The 18,169-nt window shown below is 35.6% G+C and overlaps 1 protein-coding gene across 1 annotated transcript in view; it reads right to left on the bottom strand.

The window, feature by feature from the left end:
- The window catches only part of atp6v1ab (ATPase H+ transporting V1 subunit Ab), a 55,242-nt gene that overhangs the window by 8,719 nt on the left and 28,354 nt on the right, over positions 1-18,169 (bottom strand). Inside the window, exons 7-14 of the mRNA XM_028800464.2 lie at positions 17,252-17,414; positions 10,428-10,536; positions 8,608-8,730; positions 7,545-7,659; positions 3,101-3,164; positions 2,420-2,623; positions 2,215-2,309; positions 291-462 (exon numbers count right to left, since the gene is read on the bottom strand). Coding sequence (XP_028656297.1) covers positions 291-462; positions 2,215-2,309; positions 2,420-2,623; positions 3,101-3,164; positions 7,545-7,659; positions 8,608-8,730; positions 10,428-10,536; positions 17,252-17,414 — 1,045 coding nt within the window. The remainder of the gene's footprint in view (positions 1-290; positions 463-2,214; positions 2,310-2,419; positions 2,624-3,100; positions 3,165-7,544; positions 7,660-8,607; positions 8,731-10,427; positions 10,537-17,251; positions 17,415-18,169) is intronic.

Genomic DNA, 18,169 nt, shown 5'->3' with positions numbered 1-18,169 from the left:
GACTAATAATATTAGATCTAATTTTTCTCCTGACGTGTTTAAAACTACAGGATTCTTGAAAAAGAGAAAAAAAGAGAAAAAGAGAAAGAGAGAGAGAAAGAAAGAAAGAGGGAGAGAAAGAAAGAAAAAGAAAGAAAGAAATAAAGATCATTGTATCTATATACAATGTTGTATCTCACCACTGCTGCAAGTACTGTACCTCTTAACAGTAGGAAAGAAGCTACTATGTACTTGACCATTTCTAGTAGCCATGGTCTCCCAGCAGTATGGCCACAATTTAGTAAAGTTACCTTAAATTTCATTGAACTTATTCGATACAGTATTTCTCCCATGTGCTCCCGGATAATAGCCCAAGTAATCTTATTATCACTCTGGGCAGTTGTCTCAACTGCATGCCTTGCCAAGTCATAGAAAGAAATCATGTTTGATAAGATGCCAACAGTCTTGTAGAATGGGCAAAACCTAGAGTGAAATACAAAAGAGTGAGTAAATAAAAAAAACAAGTTAACTCATAATAACAGGACAAATGTCAAGGCACCTCTCTGGACTGACTTCCTAGGCTGGGAGTTATACTTAAATATACTAAAATTCCGATGACACCTTACCGCAATATCTCTGCAAAAGATGTTTATTGATTAAATCCAGGGATGTGTCCATTCCAGCAAGCACTGGGCACAAGTGAGAAACAATCCCTGGACGAGGCCTCGGCTCATCGCAAGGTGAATACAAGCACACACATACACTAGCGTCATTTTAGCGGCACCAAATCCCCAAATCTGCATATCCTTGGAAGGAAACTGGAGCACACTGAGGAAACCCAGCAGGAAAACATGTAAACTCCAGGCAGGGAATATCAGCGACGTGATTTCCTGCAAGACAGAAGTGCTAACGCTCCGCCACTGTGTCACCCCATGTATGTAATTATTAACAGTATTCATTATTTAAACAAAATTACTGATTTATCTGTAAAATGTAATATACATACTTTAATGCTTTTCATCGTGAAAGTGATATCAAGTATAAATCTAAGCATTGTAAATGTGCAGAGAGTTGGAATATCATACATTTAATGTGCTCAGTGTGGCGATCTATTGCTGGCGACTTCGTATGTGAGAATTTTAAAACGTATCGTGTATTACGATCAGGAATATGCGACGCTTGAATATAAAAGCACCATGAATACATCTGTATGTCGGTATTTTGCTTCACCACATCGAACCATTTATCAAATATCGAAGCGCGCACATCGATCTCGTAGGATCCGCAAAGCGGCTTTCTGTCACATGTAGATAGTAAACAGAGACTCTGACATCACATTCCAACTTTAAGCACACTGCGCCCCCCTGACTTTTTGCTGGTACTGCAACTCGCGCACGCGTTAATTTCTGAGGACCTGCTCAGAGGACGCATCAAATGAACGCTCAGAACGTGTGGCGGCCATGATACGGGCGTGTACGCGTTCTGAGCGTGAAGTATAAATGAGCCCTTAGTCAGTATGCAAGTTTGCTGGTCTGTGGTTTGAGCTCATGGAAAATAAGAACATGTGCAGTGAACCTTAGTGGGGACAAAGATGTAAATAAAGTAGATGCAACTGGGAGATTTACTCAAGAAAAATAAGTGCATTTGCAGGTTTGTCTTGGACTCTATAAATTGGTGAAATTGACAGATTTAAAGTACTGGCCAAGAAATAAATGTATACAGTTACAGCTAAAATTAAATGGGTCTTGTGCATATTTTCCAATATATACTGTAGAAGGAAAACTTTTTTTAACTACTATTATGTCATAATACTCATCTATACGTTATAGATATATATAGATATAAATATAGACTGCACCTTCAATTTCGTTGTTCCTTTGTAAATGTGACAATGACCATAAAGATCTATCTGTCTGTCTATAATGTACTCAGAAATATATTATAGATAGATAGATAGGTCTTTATTGTCATTGTCACTTTTACAAAGGAACAACAAAATTGAAGAAAACCTAGTCTCAATTTAAATAAAAAATAAAATCATTGATTGACAAAGCAACTTTGACCAGGTTACACAGCACACCAAAGGAGCATTCACAAACACTAATCAGTTCCTAAGGCCATTTCTTATTGATTCGCCCAAATTTTTCAGCAACCTGGGGAAGGAACATTTCAGTTTGATAACTGTATGTGAACGTAAATGTTATGAGGCTCAAACTATATTTTCTACTTTAGTACCTGTCATATGGAGTATATCCATTTTGTTGCAGGAAGTCATCTTTTATTAGTTTAGCCACCTCAAGAGTGATTTTATCAGTCTCAGCAAGGGAAGCCTGAAAAGCAAAATAAATAAATGATTAAATAAAACGTGAAATGATGCATTTTCAAATTTCATTACATTAAATAACATCTACAGAGTCTCTGCATACTGCTTTTTACTTACCTTTCCAACAAGCTGCACAATTTCTGCCAGGTCCTCTTCCTCCTGGAGGATCTCTTTTGACTTTGTGCGCAGAGGGACAAACTCTGGAAAGTGTTTGTCATAGTATTCATCAAGGGCACGTGTGTATTTGCTGTAACTGATCAGCCAGTTGACTGAAGGGAAGTGCTTTCTCTGGGCCAGTTTCTTATCTAACCCCCAGAAAACCTATAATACAATGGACTAATTAGTATTCAGTAGACAATACACCAGCATTAACATGATGGGTACATAAGTTCACAGCAATCTTGTATCGATGTGGTGGTCAACTTATTTGTTCCCTTTTACAGGAAAAGTAACAAACAGTATCAGTATGTATTAAAGAAAAATATACCAAACAACATTAAGCATTTCCTATATGTGATGATCCCCACTCTTTGACTTCTGCACAACTTGTCAAACTGTGCCAAAGTTTTCTTTAAAATGCACTTGAATCAAATAGTCAAATACTCAGATGAGAAGCTCCCTTCAACAATACAGATCATGATGAATACAAAAGATTCTTCCATTAAATATTCTTCTCTTTTACTTTGGTTTGACAATCTCTCTCTCTCTCTACCAGGATGCTCAAATCTGGAAATCATAAAGCTATTTTTTCCATAAATGTTAAAGACATAGATATCTATTCAAACATTTTCTGCTTACCTGTACAATACCAAGAGTTGCTGAAGTCACAGGATCAGAGAAGTCACCACCAGGAGGAGAGACACTATACCAGAATATAAAGGGAAATGCACAGATTTTAGTTTTACAGCTTTAGTCATCAGTTATTTTGTGCTGGAAATGAATACTATTTGAGCCCAAAAGTAAACAAACTACAAGTACATAATATCAGCTGCCTTTAATAAGTATTCCGAACTCTGGGCTTTTGAACTTACTGACTTGCTCTTCTGTTGATCAGTACAGGGGCTACAGAATTGCTGAAAATCTGTTCTGTGATCAGTTTTCAGGACAAAATGAAATTTGAGTTTTTAGATTCATTTTTGTTTGGACAAAACAGAGGGTTGAAAACTTTTTTTCTTCTAAAAGTCACATTTTTTGGTTGTTAGTCAAATATAATAAGAAAATGCTGAAAATTTGATAAATAAGATTAGCACTTTATCACGGTTTATAGAGAAGTTCAATATATTGTTAAGCCTTATATATATGTAATGCTTAATTTCCTCATTTTGCATCTCTCTGTGTTGCGGTAACTGGAATACATGCTCACCTATATATAATATTGTCTGCATATATAAAAAACACAGGCACAAATGTCCAGATTTTTATTATGACTTTTATTTAGTCATTTTTACACAGGAAAACATTTGTCTTTTTCAGCTGCATCCAAAAAAGAAAAAAACGACAGAGAGAACAGATTAAAAGTTACAAAGGGTTTTTAATATTTATATCACATGAAGACAAATCCTTTGCTAACGGCTATGAAGTCTGACAGCAGGTTTTTACCTGGATACTTCCATAACACATAGGAAGAAAAAATTGTTTCTAATATTTTTATTTTAATTAAAAAGCCATAAGAATTTCGGAGCGGTTTGGGTCTGTGTTTAAAGTAACTGTTCTCACTGATTTGTTGAAGGAAAGTGCTGCATGTAATCCCTCGTTAACTGAGATGACTGTCAGATCCTTTAATGTATGCCTTTCAGTCACACTTACAAAATCATCCAAATTAGCTCCAGTATTTTTAGCAGCATCTTTGGTAACCTGATGAAACTTTTTAAATGTTGATCTGTTGGGACTACTAAATCAAACAAACAGTGCAGTTGGATGACATGAAAGTATGGATCACAATGCAATAACAGGACAAAAGTCTCCTGCCCACTTTATATTGTCTGAGTCTTTGGAGGAAAATAAGAGCTGACTGCACTTTACACACTAATATTCCTGTTAAATTAATACAAGTATTTTTACTTTATCAACATTTCAATCCCTTTTATAACGGGCATGTATTGAATTAGCATTCTAAAAAAGATAATTACCTAGCTAAGTCTCTAACTATATTTATTTTGCCTCTAATACACTCCCAAAACACTGGGGAGTGAATATACAGATTTCTGCCAATTATCATTCATTTAGTGTTTTTGACATACAAAGGAAAATAGTTATTGTTGTACCAATTTACTAAACAGTGCATTTGTATGAAGTAATGGCCGTCATCCTCAATTATCAATCAATTAATCTTTTTAGTAGTATGCGGTTTTATAAATAAAATGTTTCAAAACACTGAAATACAATGTTGCATAATTTTATACTGTTTACATTTTATCTCAATTGGAGCCCAATTGAAATAATCTGTGATATAGTAGTAGGCTGTGATTTGTGTAGGAATATCCTACAGTAAAATTCATCTCACTAAAAAGCTGAGTTTAAAACAGAGTGTCAGAACCCAAAACAAACTATCCACAACTTGTGTACTGATCATGTTTCTGTACCTCAAATTTGCAATTTTACCCTAATTAAAAATGAAGATAATGGGGTAGTTAATTGAAAATTAAATATAAAAACTATAGGGTGATTCTAATGGGTGGCGCCCTGAGTTATGATGTATTACTGTCTTAATAAGCAAGCAATTCAAATGAAATAAAGATCACAGTATTCCTGGATAAATGTAGGAACAAGTGAGGCATGACATTCTTTTTGACTTGTTTGTGAAATAGCTGGATGACCGTGAGATCAGTGAAGGTTATTTCTAGCAAGATGTGGCAACCTGTCATATATCAACTTTAAAGATGGCACAAATTGAATAATTGTTAAAGCAAATCGGGTCATTTCAAAAGGACTTGGCCACCTTGTTCCCTGGAACCTGTCACCACCGGATTTCTTCCCTTGGGGAGCACTGAAAGGAAAAGTGTACAAAAACAAACCTTGTACACTGGAACAATTACAGTGAAACATCAGACAGGAAATTGTTGCCATCACCCCTACAATGCTTGCGGATACCTTTGCTAATATGGAGCACCGTGTCCATCTGTGTTTGCAAGAAGAAGGCGACCATTTCACAAACACTGAATGTGATTAGATCATTTACACATCTATCAAGGTATGCACTGTATTTATTTTGTTTCTATCACTTCATTATTACGAGTAAGACATCATAACTTGGGGCCCTGCCCATTAGAATCTCCCTGTTCAAGTAAGCTGACAGGTATGTGAGCTAACATAGCACTTACTGCAAATAGTTTTCTAGAATAAGGAAATTAAGCTTGGAATACAGGTAAAAAAAATTGAATCTTGTGCAAGAATATAATTAATGTAAAATAATTTTTAACTTCAGTCTATAACATTTTTGGCTTTGAAACAAAAGTTTAAATATATACACTCATCTATTTTACCAAAGTATTAATTGAGTCCAGGACATTAAATGCATTCATTTCTGCCCTTATGTGAACCAGAAAAAAACTTTCATGTCAGATTCTGCATGAGCCTATGTTCAGTTAATAAATGACAACAACATGTTGAAACCATAATGATTTTTTAGAGAATAAGCTGGAGTTAAGGCATTTAATGTACTGTATATGCAACAGTTACTGTATGTCAGTTTTATAATATAATTTTATATTACACTCTAGACTTTATTTCAGGAAAGTTATTCCTCTAATACAACCCTTATGTTTAACGTTTGTGAAGAGGTAGTATTAAAGAAATGTATTGTTTCTTTGTTTAATTTTGTAAAATATTTACATAAGCTGTGTAACTTGTCAGATGTTAGTATTTACAGGTTTGTGTGCTGGTTTCTTGCATCATTTTCCATTAGATATCTATGATACATACAATACCAGTCAAACGTTTTAGAACAACTCAGTTGTTTCAGTTTTTTTTTTCAAATTTAATTAGTTGAAATGCTGTGAATGATCTAAAATGCTGAAAAGGTAAGCTGTAAACTACTAGTGGTTTAAAGTTAAAGTTTAGGTTAGCAAAAGCTGAAAAAAGGAAATATCACAATATCACAAATGGGCCTTCTTCAGGAAACAACTAATAACTAATAGGTTACAACCTACAGATGCTCTGTAGCAATTAAAGTAAATTAGACTTTGCAAGTTGATGCAAACAATTTGCACAGGTGTCCCAAATTCTTTTGATTACTTAAAAATCCTCTGTCTGTCTGTCTTAAAGCAGAGTTGGAACAGACTGCATTATTACACCCTCTGAAGTACTACTTGGACAATATTCCAGTGACAATGGTAAAAAAACTGCAATTAACAAATGAAATGGGACAGAGCATTATTACCCTTTAAAGTGTAGACCTTTCATTTAGAAAAATTGTAAAAAAAAAAAAAAGTGTCAGTGATTGTGATGTCCTACACAATCCAAAGGCAATTGGAAAATGGAAGAAACTCCGACAGGAAGATATCTGGCAAACCCAAAGTCACAACCCAATCAGAAGACAAGATTCTTAGGACCACCAGCTTGCGCAATATGTGCCTCATAGCACAAAAGCCTCAAAAACAGCTTAACAGTGGTTGAAAAAAGCACGTCTCAGTTTCTACTGTGAAAAGGAGACTTTGTCCAGTTTGCAGTAGTCCACAGCTGGTATTTCAAGGCCCTACTTTGTCCTTTAAGGAATGGTTTTCTTACTGCCACTCATCCTGTCAAACCTGCAGCACAAAGTCTTCTCCTCTGCTAATTATTTTGCTAGTAGTATATTTTTTAGAGCATGAATGTAGCAATTGCTATTAACTATGCAGAAATCACAGACATCAATATTCAACATTTTTTATATAATAATGAAAAATCAATATGTGAAATAAAAATTCCAATTTCTTATACAGAAAATTAGTAAGTAAAAATTAATCAACGAGTAGGATTGATATTGTGAATGACTGAGTAGTAAAATAACATAAATGTTAAACAGCTACAGTTAAACATAAATAAATTATATATTATAAAATAAATTATGAAGGCTCAAACTCCAAAGTCACTAAAATCAGTAGGAATGATTTAAATATGTGGCTGAAGATTCACAAAATCTTTAAGCACCTTCTTTGGACAAAAGACTGAAATAAAATTAGAAAATTAAAAATATTCTTTTCCCAGATAAAAATCACTGTCTCCCTTCCATGTTGTCACCCATCAGGGCACATAGTCTACTTACGCTCCAACAATGCTGACACTTCCCTCTCGCTCAGGGTTGCCAAGGCATTTCACTCGGCCTGCACGCTCATAGAAAGAGGCTAGACGTGCACCTAAGTAGGCAGGATAACCACTATCTGCAAAGTAAAAATGTACAAAAGAATATATTTCAATGCCACCATCAATACACACACACACACACACACACAACGCAAACACCAATACCAGCTCAGTATTAAGAAATGTCAAGGGGCGGTACCTCACTCTGTTATAATGCCTGAACATCATATCTACAAGCACTGACCACAGACTTAAAAGTATGGAAAGGTCAGTATTAATAACACGGGGTACTGTGAAAGATCTATTACTGTACTGCTAGAGTGCTGTTTCATTTTATGTTGTCTTTCTTATTCAGCAGAACAATGTTACAATATGCAAGCATTCTGGACAAAACTATAATAATGTATGTTCTACTGGTATAAGTTGCAGTGGTTCCAGGACTAAACACAGCAACAGTCTGGAGACTTTACAGAAGAAAACTGCAACACAACAGAACTGTTCTCTCACATCACTGCAACCAAATGTTACTCCTTTCACAGAAGAGATGAGATTCTAAAAACAGCAAACACTGAGGTCTACAAAATGGATACAACTATACATTGTTATTCTCCACTATTTTATCGTCAGACTGTGATCCATATTTGGACTTAGATGTTTACTGTAATAAAGACCTGTAAATGTTACAAATTTAACACAATATGTCCACTTAGTTATGCTTTAATACACAGAGACAACATTCCTACTGTCATTCTCAAAATAGCCTCACAAAACAGTCATTTTCTGGTTAAAATCTTGGCTGAAAACAGAAATCGCAGGTGGATATGAGAGATGACATCAACACGTGTTCTGTTATTATGTTTTTAAAAAAATGTGTGTAACAATGTGCACTGCTTTCCATTTGCACTGGGACACTTAAAAACAAATCAAGAACTACTGCTTAATAATCATCACTAGAGAAATTAATGATTTTAGTCTCTAAATACTACAACATTAAAAGGTGTCAATTTTATGATTCACTTGCCCACCTGCAGGCATCTCAGCCAGTCGACCTGAGATTTCACGAAGAGCTTCTGCCCAGCGTGAAGTGGAGTCAGCCATCATACTGACATTGTAGCCCATGTCTCGGAAATATTCAGACAGTGTGATACCTTTGTATTAAAAAATAAAAATAATACAAAAAAATATTTAAAAATAGGTGAACCAATTCTTGGTTACAGATTCTTAGAGTACAGAATTTACTGTTTCTCTGTTTACATACAACAGGCATGTAAAATACCATATAAATATAGTATACCTGCATATATTATACCTGTCTATATTTATGTACCAAGATACTGACATAGATGGGTTAGGCAGATAGATATGAAAGGCACTATATGACAGACAGACAGATAAACATGAAATGTGCTCTAAGATTCACTCATTCTGTCTAGATCTAAAGAAAAAAGATCTTTAACACACTGGCTATGTCAGGAATATACACAACCTAGAGAATCTATTAGGCTTTAGATTACTGTTTAGGATGCATTTACTATTCCGAAAGTAAGTATTTAACAATATTTTAAGCCAAAAAGCATGGGTTTTGTACATTTTGAACATACTACTGTATAACTGACATGTGGATTATGCAACATGAGTAAAGCTTTTTGTTTTTTTCTCCTTTTCTTTTTCCTATGGACATTTTTGCACAATCGTACAGCACTAGTTGTTGTTGTATTTTATAATGTCATCAACTGTTTTCTCTCCCTTTTGCAAGAAATTATGAGATTAAATTTTTTTCTTGGCCACCACTATAAAGTGCATGGGATATGTTACATAAAAAAAAATATTTTTGGATGGAGTATTCCTATGGGAAGAAGGAAAAACTAAAAAAATAAAAACTTGTTTCTAAGCTTTGAATAAATTAATTACTGAAGTGTAATAAGTCTTGAAATAAACATTATGAGAAATTATACATGGCCCAAAAACATATATTATACATAACACATCCCAGTATGAATTTCTTTGGATACTAACAATTAAGTTTAAAGGTGATTTTAAGGTGTCCTGTGGAAGCATACAGTATTATAAATAATATATTCTTAGAAACAGTCCCCTGTAAAATATAATTTATAAATCTCATACAGATCATACAGATTTACTATAACTGTTTTTGTCTATTTGTAATTTTATGAATGAAAAGCAGTTTTTACGGTGTGCAAGGCCAAGGACAACCCTTTTTTCAGACGAACAGAAAGGCATGCAATATGAAAGCAAACATTTTTTTAACAAGTATAAGGTGTATAGCTTTCATCTTGTGTCTTTAGAAATCTTAAGAAAATAAGCTGAATGGGAATAAAATAAAATACACCACTGCTGAATTTAAACTAAGCAATATGTATGTAGTTTTGTTGATAGCTACATTGTGTCTGTGTAGCAAGGAAATATTTCAAGACTTAAGGGGCAGAAATAAAAAAAGAAGTTGCAGTTATGGTTAAGGGGCCAATTCAAATTTACTCTGAACCATTAATGTTCTGATATTTATTAGCATACTATGCTTAAAAAGCTATAAAAGGTGCCTGATTTTTCTGAGTATATAAAACTGTAAAGATGTCAGATATCAAATGTTTTGGTTAACACTACACATTAACTTGACTAAATCATTTTATGTTAAATAAATTGTTAACTTTTGCCCCTTTACATTGTATGGAATGAAAAATTGCCTCTAATAATGACTGAAAATATCTCAAGAGTACACTTTAATTAAGTGAGCCATGTGTGAAACACTTTGGGTCAATGTTAGTCACACACTTCGAAGCAAAGGATGGCAAAAGCAAAACCTTCACATTTCACTAAATCCTCTAACCTGTATAGATAGATGCTTCACGGGCAGCCACAGGCATGTTGGAGGTGTTGGCCACTAGTGCTGTTCTCTTCATAATGCTCTCTACTTTTCCATCAACCTCCATTGTCAACTAGAACAAGAAAAACATGCAACTGAGCATAAGAGTAAAGACAAAGATATTTAGGCCACCACAATTTCATGACCATCAGTGACCGACTGAAAGTAATGATATCCTTTAGATTCTGCCAAAAATGAAGTGGAAATCCACAGCAACACATAAAAACTTATTTTTTGAAAAATTATATTGAGGACTACATTCAAGATATGAAAGTTTAACAAAAGACACTACCTTCCCTGACAGTAAGAGAAGTTAGCAAACATGGCTTTGAGCAAGACAACAGAGAGTGATCCTAGATGAAGGACCAAAGCAGGGATTTAACAGTGAACTCTATCTCAGCTTCAAGAATTTCAGTATGATAAAGATTATTCAACAGGGAACGGCCAACTTAAAGAAACCTTTGTTAACTACTTAGCTACATTTGATCTGCTGCACTTCACACAATAAATTCATCTGTGAAAACTGAACCAGGTAATATCTGGATTATGACACTGTGCATTAAAATTCATTGGTAATGTGCAAAATCCAAACATACAGTAACTGCAAAGTCTTCTCATCAATTTTCATTTGACACCATTAACATGTGTGTTAATTTTCAACTTTAACTTGGTAAGCATAAGTGAGCATGGAAGCATGTGCATCATTGAGCCCAATGATGCACTAGTTTTACCTTCTGCTTTCCCCTAAATGCTATTAGGATAGCCTTTGGCTCCTGGTAACCAAATACTAGATTAAATAAGTACACCGATAAATAGAGGGTTGTGATTAAAAATTTTTGAGGACAATTTAGATCACTAATCCTTAGACTATGACAGGAAGGGACATTTTTCCTCAAGGTAACAACAAATGGGGGTATTTTATTTGGTTTGGGGGCTACCTGATTTATATCATCACTAGACAAAAAGCCCATTTCGACAACGCAAGATGAAACGGGCACGAGTTTGTGTCAGCAGTGTATGAAGAACAAATGATAAGTAAGAAATAAATAAGAAAGTGATGTAAGTAATGATAATTAACTAAGAGGTTTGGGATATGTATGACTTCATCACGGCGAAAAATACCGTACACTTAAAAAATACATGCTATCTATGACGTTTTTTGTTTGTATACTGGAGGCCTGTCAATATGCAACTAAAGTTGTAAAATCTCTCTGTAGACTACATTTTTTGTGAAGACACTCTCACTGTTTGGTAGTAATTTCCCTTGATGTGGCCCATCTTTAACTTGCACCTTAACATCACTCGCCCTTCTGACTCTTGTAACAGCCACATACAATTCACCATGGCTGAAAACGGATTCGGCAAGGAATATTCCTACCATGTCAAATGTTTGTCCTTGTGACTTGTTTATAGTCATGGCGAATAATAGTTTGACAGGGAACGCCCTTTGAATTTGGAAACACATGTAGTCTTTAAGCTTAATTTATTTTGTGTCATGTGCATAAAAATTGCCATATTTTATAATTATGTAGGCCTATGGCAGTAAAAGGGAAAAAATGAGAAATACAAATCAACGAAAAGTAGAAGAAGAAACAAAGAAGTTTTTTTGTAATGATTTTAGTCCACTTTACTCATTACTGTACAGGCTTGTACTGTTAGTTGATGAATTTTCCAGGCCTATAGTATAATATTGAATGATGAATGTTCCAGTAAAATATGGAATAGTAATACGTATAAGCACCACAAAGCTGATATAGGTGTATTGAATGAATGCGTAATTGAATCAGAATGCGTAATTAGGCCTCGAGCTGTAGTCGAAATTGCCTTTCAGGCCTCTAGAGCTTTAATCGAAGTCGCCTTTCTCTTTGAATTTTTGCGGCCGTTGGCACCAAGCTGCGGAAATAGGCAGTTTTGAAAGGGCGAGGATGCAAGGGGCATTAAAATCACTCCAGATGGTGTGGTGAACATTCAGTGTTTGGTGCGAATAGGCCAGCAGTGTTTTATTTTACTCAGATCTCAGCAGCAGCGCACGACAATGCGTACCGCGCCACCTGTGGAGATTTGTATGCGGCTTAGAATGTGTACCTCACTTCGCACACATCAACATCTGTGGACGACGGTGGTATAATGATCGTGATGGCTGTGGAGTCGTTCCTGCCGCTGAAAGTACTTAATAATAATATGTTCTTACGTATTATTTTGAGTGTGAGGGTTGGCTGTGATCGGGGCTAATATCCCATGCCTGGGCGAAAGGATTTGGGATTTCAGAATAATAATCCCAAAATGCATAGGCTAAATCCGCCGCCTGTTACGATGTTGGGGTTGGATTTCGGTCTCGTAAGGTTTTTCGGGCAGCTGCGCAGAAGGCGACTGCGCATTCGGCTTCGGACGGACGTGAGTGAGTGAGTGAGGAGGCAGGCGAATTACGTATTAAGATGTGCTAAATTTATTTACTTACAATTTCAGTCTTTTACGTGAAAAACAGATAACTAATAAAATACATGCAATATTACGTCATCGCCACATAAATTATTGAATACCATTAACAGCGCAAATACACTTGACTTGAGCATACATAGTTTCATACTCTTTCTCTGTATTTTAGCATTCGTTTGCTCAGAGGTTAATGCGCTTCTTTTCTCTACCCTAGCGGCCCACTTCTTCTCTTCTTTCATTGGCATCTTTTCGCGTTAAAACTGTTAAGTCAGTGTGTTGCAATTAGTTAGTACGTTTTTTTAATTTTTCCCTTAAGCTGGCACTTAAGTCTTCAATCTGTCTCAAGAATGATTTAAGATATGAAGAGGTAGGGGAAGTGACGGCGAAGGTGATAGGGATGAGCGTGTCCGCCCTGCTGGCCCCTGCCGAGAGTTGATTCTACAATAAAATAAAATAAAAAGAGGAATAACCTCGGAGGTCAATCATTACCCTGAAAGCGGATAGTAGACGTCACGTAGTAGTGTACCAAATTTCAGGTCAATAGGTCAAACGGTTTGCGAGCTACAGGTTAGTGCTGGGTGGTATGACCAAAACTCTGTATCACGGTATTTTTCAAAATTATACCGGTTTCACGGTGTTGGACAGTATTTTTTTCCCCATGCATGAGTGGATGTTAACCACATTTTCCACTGCAATTACTGGCTAAGAATAACCTATTCCACTGTCATGAGAATTGTACATTGTACAAAAAAAAACATTTTAATGTGCACACAAGTATTAATACAGATTTGCATGGCCCCATAAAGTGATAGTTTTCAAGGGGGTGGCACTAATGAAGAGAAGGAATCACATTGCATGACAGATGCAGTCAAAATATAGAGCCTTTTTATTGAACAAAGTTTGCAAACAACTTAAAACTAAAATTTTGACAACACATTTTCAATCTTCCAAAGAGGCATTTAGACTTGGTAAAATAGCCAGAGGTGCTTGTCAAAAGTTTTATTGCACTGAACAAGTCTTAGAAAAGGCATAAATAGTACATATTTTTTGTAAACCAACTACACTTTGTTAATGTTAATAATCTCTGTCCACTGACACATTAAAGTGACTTTTTAAACAACTTTACCATCATTAAACTGCATAATATTTAAACTAATAAATAATAACAATACAATAAATAATAGTGCAACTTCCAGTAATAATACTATTACTTCCAAGACTTCAAAGCCCAGGTGCATTACACAGTATTCACCGAATTAAAATAAAATAAAATAAAACAAGTGCAACTTGGTGATGACATCTTTACCAACTGAACCATCATTAAGGTAAACTGTATTAATATGGACCTTGCTTCAAGCTTAGCTATACATACATGATAAAACTGCAACTTACATTTATAATGCTATTTGTGGTATAGCTCTACGGAAGCATATTAGGGCCACGGTGAAGAAAAAAAATATATGGACACAGTGAAGAAAAAAAAACAAAACAAAAAAAAAAAAAACTATATGTCGAGTTTAAACTCAACATTTCCACTTAATTCTCATAGTTTATTTTGTCATTAAAGTAGGATTTCGTACTAACTAAACTTCATCCTAAAATCAATGTTTAATTTACTAGATTTTCTCAAACCTTTCATAAGTTAATGTAGCACATTAAAATACTTTGTGTTAAGTGTTTCCCGACCCAGTTATTAATCGCTACGCGCTTCTTTTAAACTGACTTCCTCTGCACTAAGAGGAGGCGCTGGCAGCAATTGCCGCACAGAATACATTCACTTCATGATATCCCTGCTCTCTGAAAATGTAGAATGCCAAGATAAATTTTCATGATGATATGCATTAAAGCAGGTATTAAACATGCACGGTAGTGCTGCTTCCTCGCAGTAAGGGGTTCCCAAGGTGTACGTTCAGTGTAGAGAACTTTATGGCAAGTGTGACGAGGCTCCAAAAAACCGGGTGTTTGAATGGGTATCACACAGGTTTAACTTAAATATTGTGTAAATAGTGGGTTCGTGATCTGGTGGTCGGAGACACGAACACAGAATTCAATGGATGTTCTTCTGAGCGGGCTTTCTTTATTGCATGCGTGCTGTCTCTGTCCGACGTACCAAACCCGCAGTTCCTATCTTTCCTTTTTCTTTTTCCACATAACCAATCACCACACAATAAACGTCTTTGTGAAATTAAAACTAGTTATAAACTTAGACCACAGAGTGTTCAGAACTTTAAAAAAATCTTCGTTATACATGTTTAATTATGCCATCCATTCAGGGTTGCGCCCATCCCAGCAAGCATTGTGTGCGAGGCAGGAGCAAATCCTGAACGTGGCGCCAGCACATTACAGGGTAAATACGAGCAATACATACACTAGCAGGGTCAAAATAGCCTTACAAAACCCCACATCCTACATGACTTTGAAAAAAACTGAAGCACGCTGAGTAAAACCACCAGAAATACATGCAAATTCAAGGCAGGAAACACCAGGGACCCCCTAGCGGTGACGCAGCAGTGCACCCTCAACGCCATCGTGCCCCCACATGATTAATACATGCTTTAATGCATTTCATCATGAAAATGATATTAAGTTTTTATCTTAGGATTCTAAATGTTCAGGGAGCAGGAATATCATGAAAGTAATGTATTCTGTGTGGTGATTGCTGCCTGCGCCTCCTCTTAGTGCAAGAGGAAGTCAGTTTAAGAAGCACGTAGCGATTAAAATGGCTCAGGGAACAGTTAACACAAAGCATTTAATGTGCTAAATAACTTATGATGGGGTTTGAGAAACTCTAGTAAATTAAATATTCATTTTAAGATGAAGTTTAGTTTACAATGTTCTACTTTAATGACAAATTACGAGAATAAAGTCAATATGTCGACTTTAATCACAACATAAACAGCGAGAATAAAGTAGAAATGTCAAGAATAAAGTCAACATGTCGACTTTATTCTCCTCATAAGCGTTGAGATTAAAGTGGAAATGTCGAGAATAAATTCAACATGTCGTCACACTATTACACAGTACCCAGGTACATTACACAGTATTGAAAAAAAAATAAAACAAGTACAACTTGGCTTGCAGTATTATCCAGTAGTATAGAAACAGTATTCACACATTTGAACATAATGGTCCACATCCGACCTTTTAAAGCCAAAGTATCTACAGACAACAGAAACGGCTCCTTTTTTCAGCAAAAGTTCTTCTGTTTCATCATGTTCAACTTTATCGTCTGCTACAGCTTCAGTTTCAGAATGTTCTCTATCCATTTTCACTGTTCAGTACCTCCACTAACGCATGTACTCCGTTGCATTCATGTTTAGCGGTGCAGCAGTGAAAAAGGTCCCCCCTTAAACAGTTTCCCACTGCGCCACGTTCCGAATGTTGTTTAGGCTAGTTAAACTGGCGTTGCGGTATAAGAAAAATCTGTATCATAACAAAAATAAAAAACGGTTTTTGGTATGAACCGGTATACCACCCAGAACTACTACAGGTGATTCAAACAGCCACGATAGTGTATTATATATAAAGATCAAAATAATTCTGAATATATATTTTAATTTACACAAACTCTTTAAAGATACCTTTATAACAACCTACTTGTCAAATCAGGCTTTGTCAGGTTAATGACATTTGCTGCCTTTGGTGGGACTTGTGCATCAGTGTATTAAGCAGGTGATATAGTTGGTTAATAACACGGAACAGTAGTATTTAGTCAAATTAATCCAAATTTCAAATGTCATACATCAGATATTTGATTTTTGAAATCATTTCATCATATAAAATTTGTTGCAACTTTAAAGCTATGTTTGTAAAATCAAACTTGTTAATGAAATATTATTATTTCAAAATTTTAAGTTTCATAAGTGTGGTTACTAATGCTTATGTTTCCGTATGAGGAGAAATTAGTCACAACTGGAGACAGTATTACATTCACTCCTGTAACATTCTAAATGTGTGCCATATGTGCTTTTTAGTCAAATTTTAGATGTTGCTCACTTACATGAAATGCTAATTGAAAAACACTGCAACACAAAGGTAATGTGAAACTCCTATTTTGGCCATGAAATGTTGAAGCTGAAAGCCCCCCCCCCATCCCATCCTATTTTGAACCCCAGTTGTGTTAAAGTTGACAGTATACTTGTAACTCAAGTCAAAGTCACTGCAGAAGATGCTTGTGTAAATATTACTGAAAGACACACTTTATAACAAAAGCAACAGATCTGCTAAGGCTTCATTGAGTTAATGATCTTACAATTTAAATGCTTCAAACACCGTTCTATTTAAAATGCATGAAAATTAAAAAAATGTACTGTACCAAAAAAAAAAAAAAAAACATAAGTTCTGTTTCCTACCTCAGGGAAGTCGCGCAGTACTTCAGACATCTCATTGCCACGCTCCCCGCAGCCTACATAGATAATCACGTCACTGTTGGAGTATTTGGACAAAGATTGGGAGATGACTGTCTTTCCACAACCAAAGGCTCCTGGAATTGCAGTAGTACCACCCTGAACACACCTGAGGGGATGTTAAAAACACTGCTGCATGAAAATGAGCATTAACGGATAAAACTTTGCACTTGATAATGTCTTCATTTCAAATAAGCTTCACTTAAACTGCTTATCAGAGGAGTCAGAGGAAAACAAAAATCCACTGCTTCTTATGGACTAGAAACCAACTGGTTCCGACCAGGTGATGCAATGCCATTTCTACACTGAGCACTTGATCCATATCACCCCGTTTCACAGCAAATCAATATATTTTTTTTTATTAATTGCCTTTTTTGAACAACAGTCATATGAAAAAGTTTGGGAACCCCTCTTAATTCTTTGGATTTTTGTGTATCATTGGCTGAGCTTTCAAAGTAGCAACTTCCTTTTAATATATGACATGCCTTATGGAAACAGTAGTATTTCAGCAGTGACATTAAGTTCATTGGATTAACAGAAAATATGCAATATGTATCATAACAAAATTAGACAGGTGCATAAATTTGGGCACCCCAACAGAGATATGACATCAATACTTAGTTGAGCCTCCTTTTGCAAATATAACAGCCTCTAGACGCCTCCTATAGCCTTTGATGAGTGCCTGGATTCTGGATGGAGGTATTTTTGACCATTCTTCCATACAAAATCTCTCCAGTTCAGTTAAATTTGATGGCTGACAAGCATGGACAGCCTGCTTCAAATCATCCCATAGATTTTCGATGATATTCAAGTCAGGAGACTGTGATGGCCATTCCAGAACATTGTACTTCTCCTTCTGCATGA

This window comes from Erpetoichthys calabaricus, chromosome 4 (assembly GCF_900747795.2).
Source record: "Erpetoichthys calabaricus chromosome 4, fErpCal1.3, whole genome shotgun sequence".
NCBI lineage: Eukaryota > Metazoa > Chordata > Cladistia > Polypteriformes > Polypteridae > Erpetoichthys > Erpetoichthys calabaricus.
Note: the sequence above shows the minus strand (reverse complement) of the source record. Positions and strands in the feature narration are given on the sequence as shown.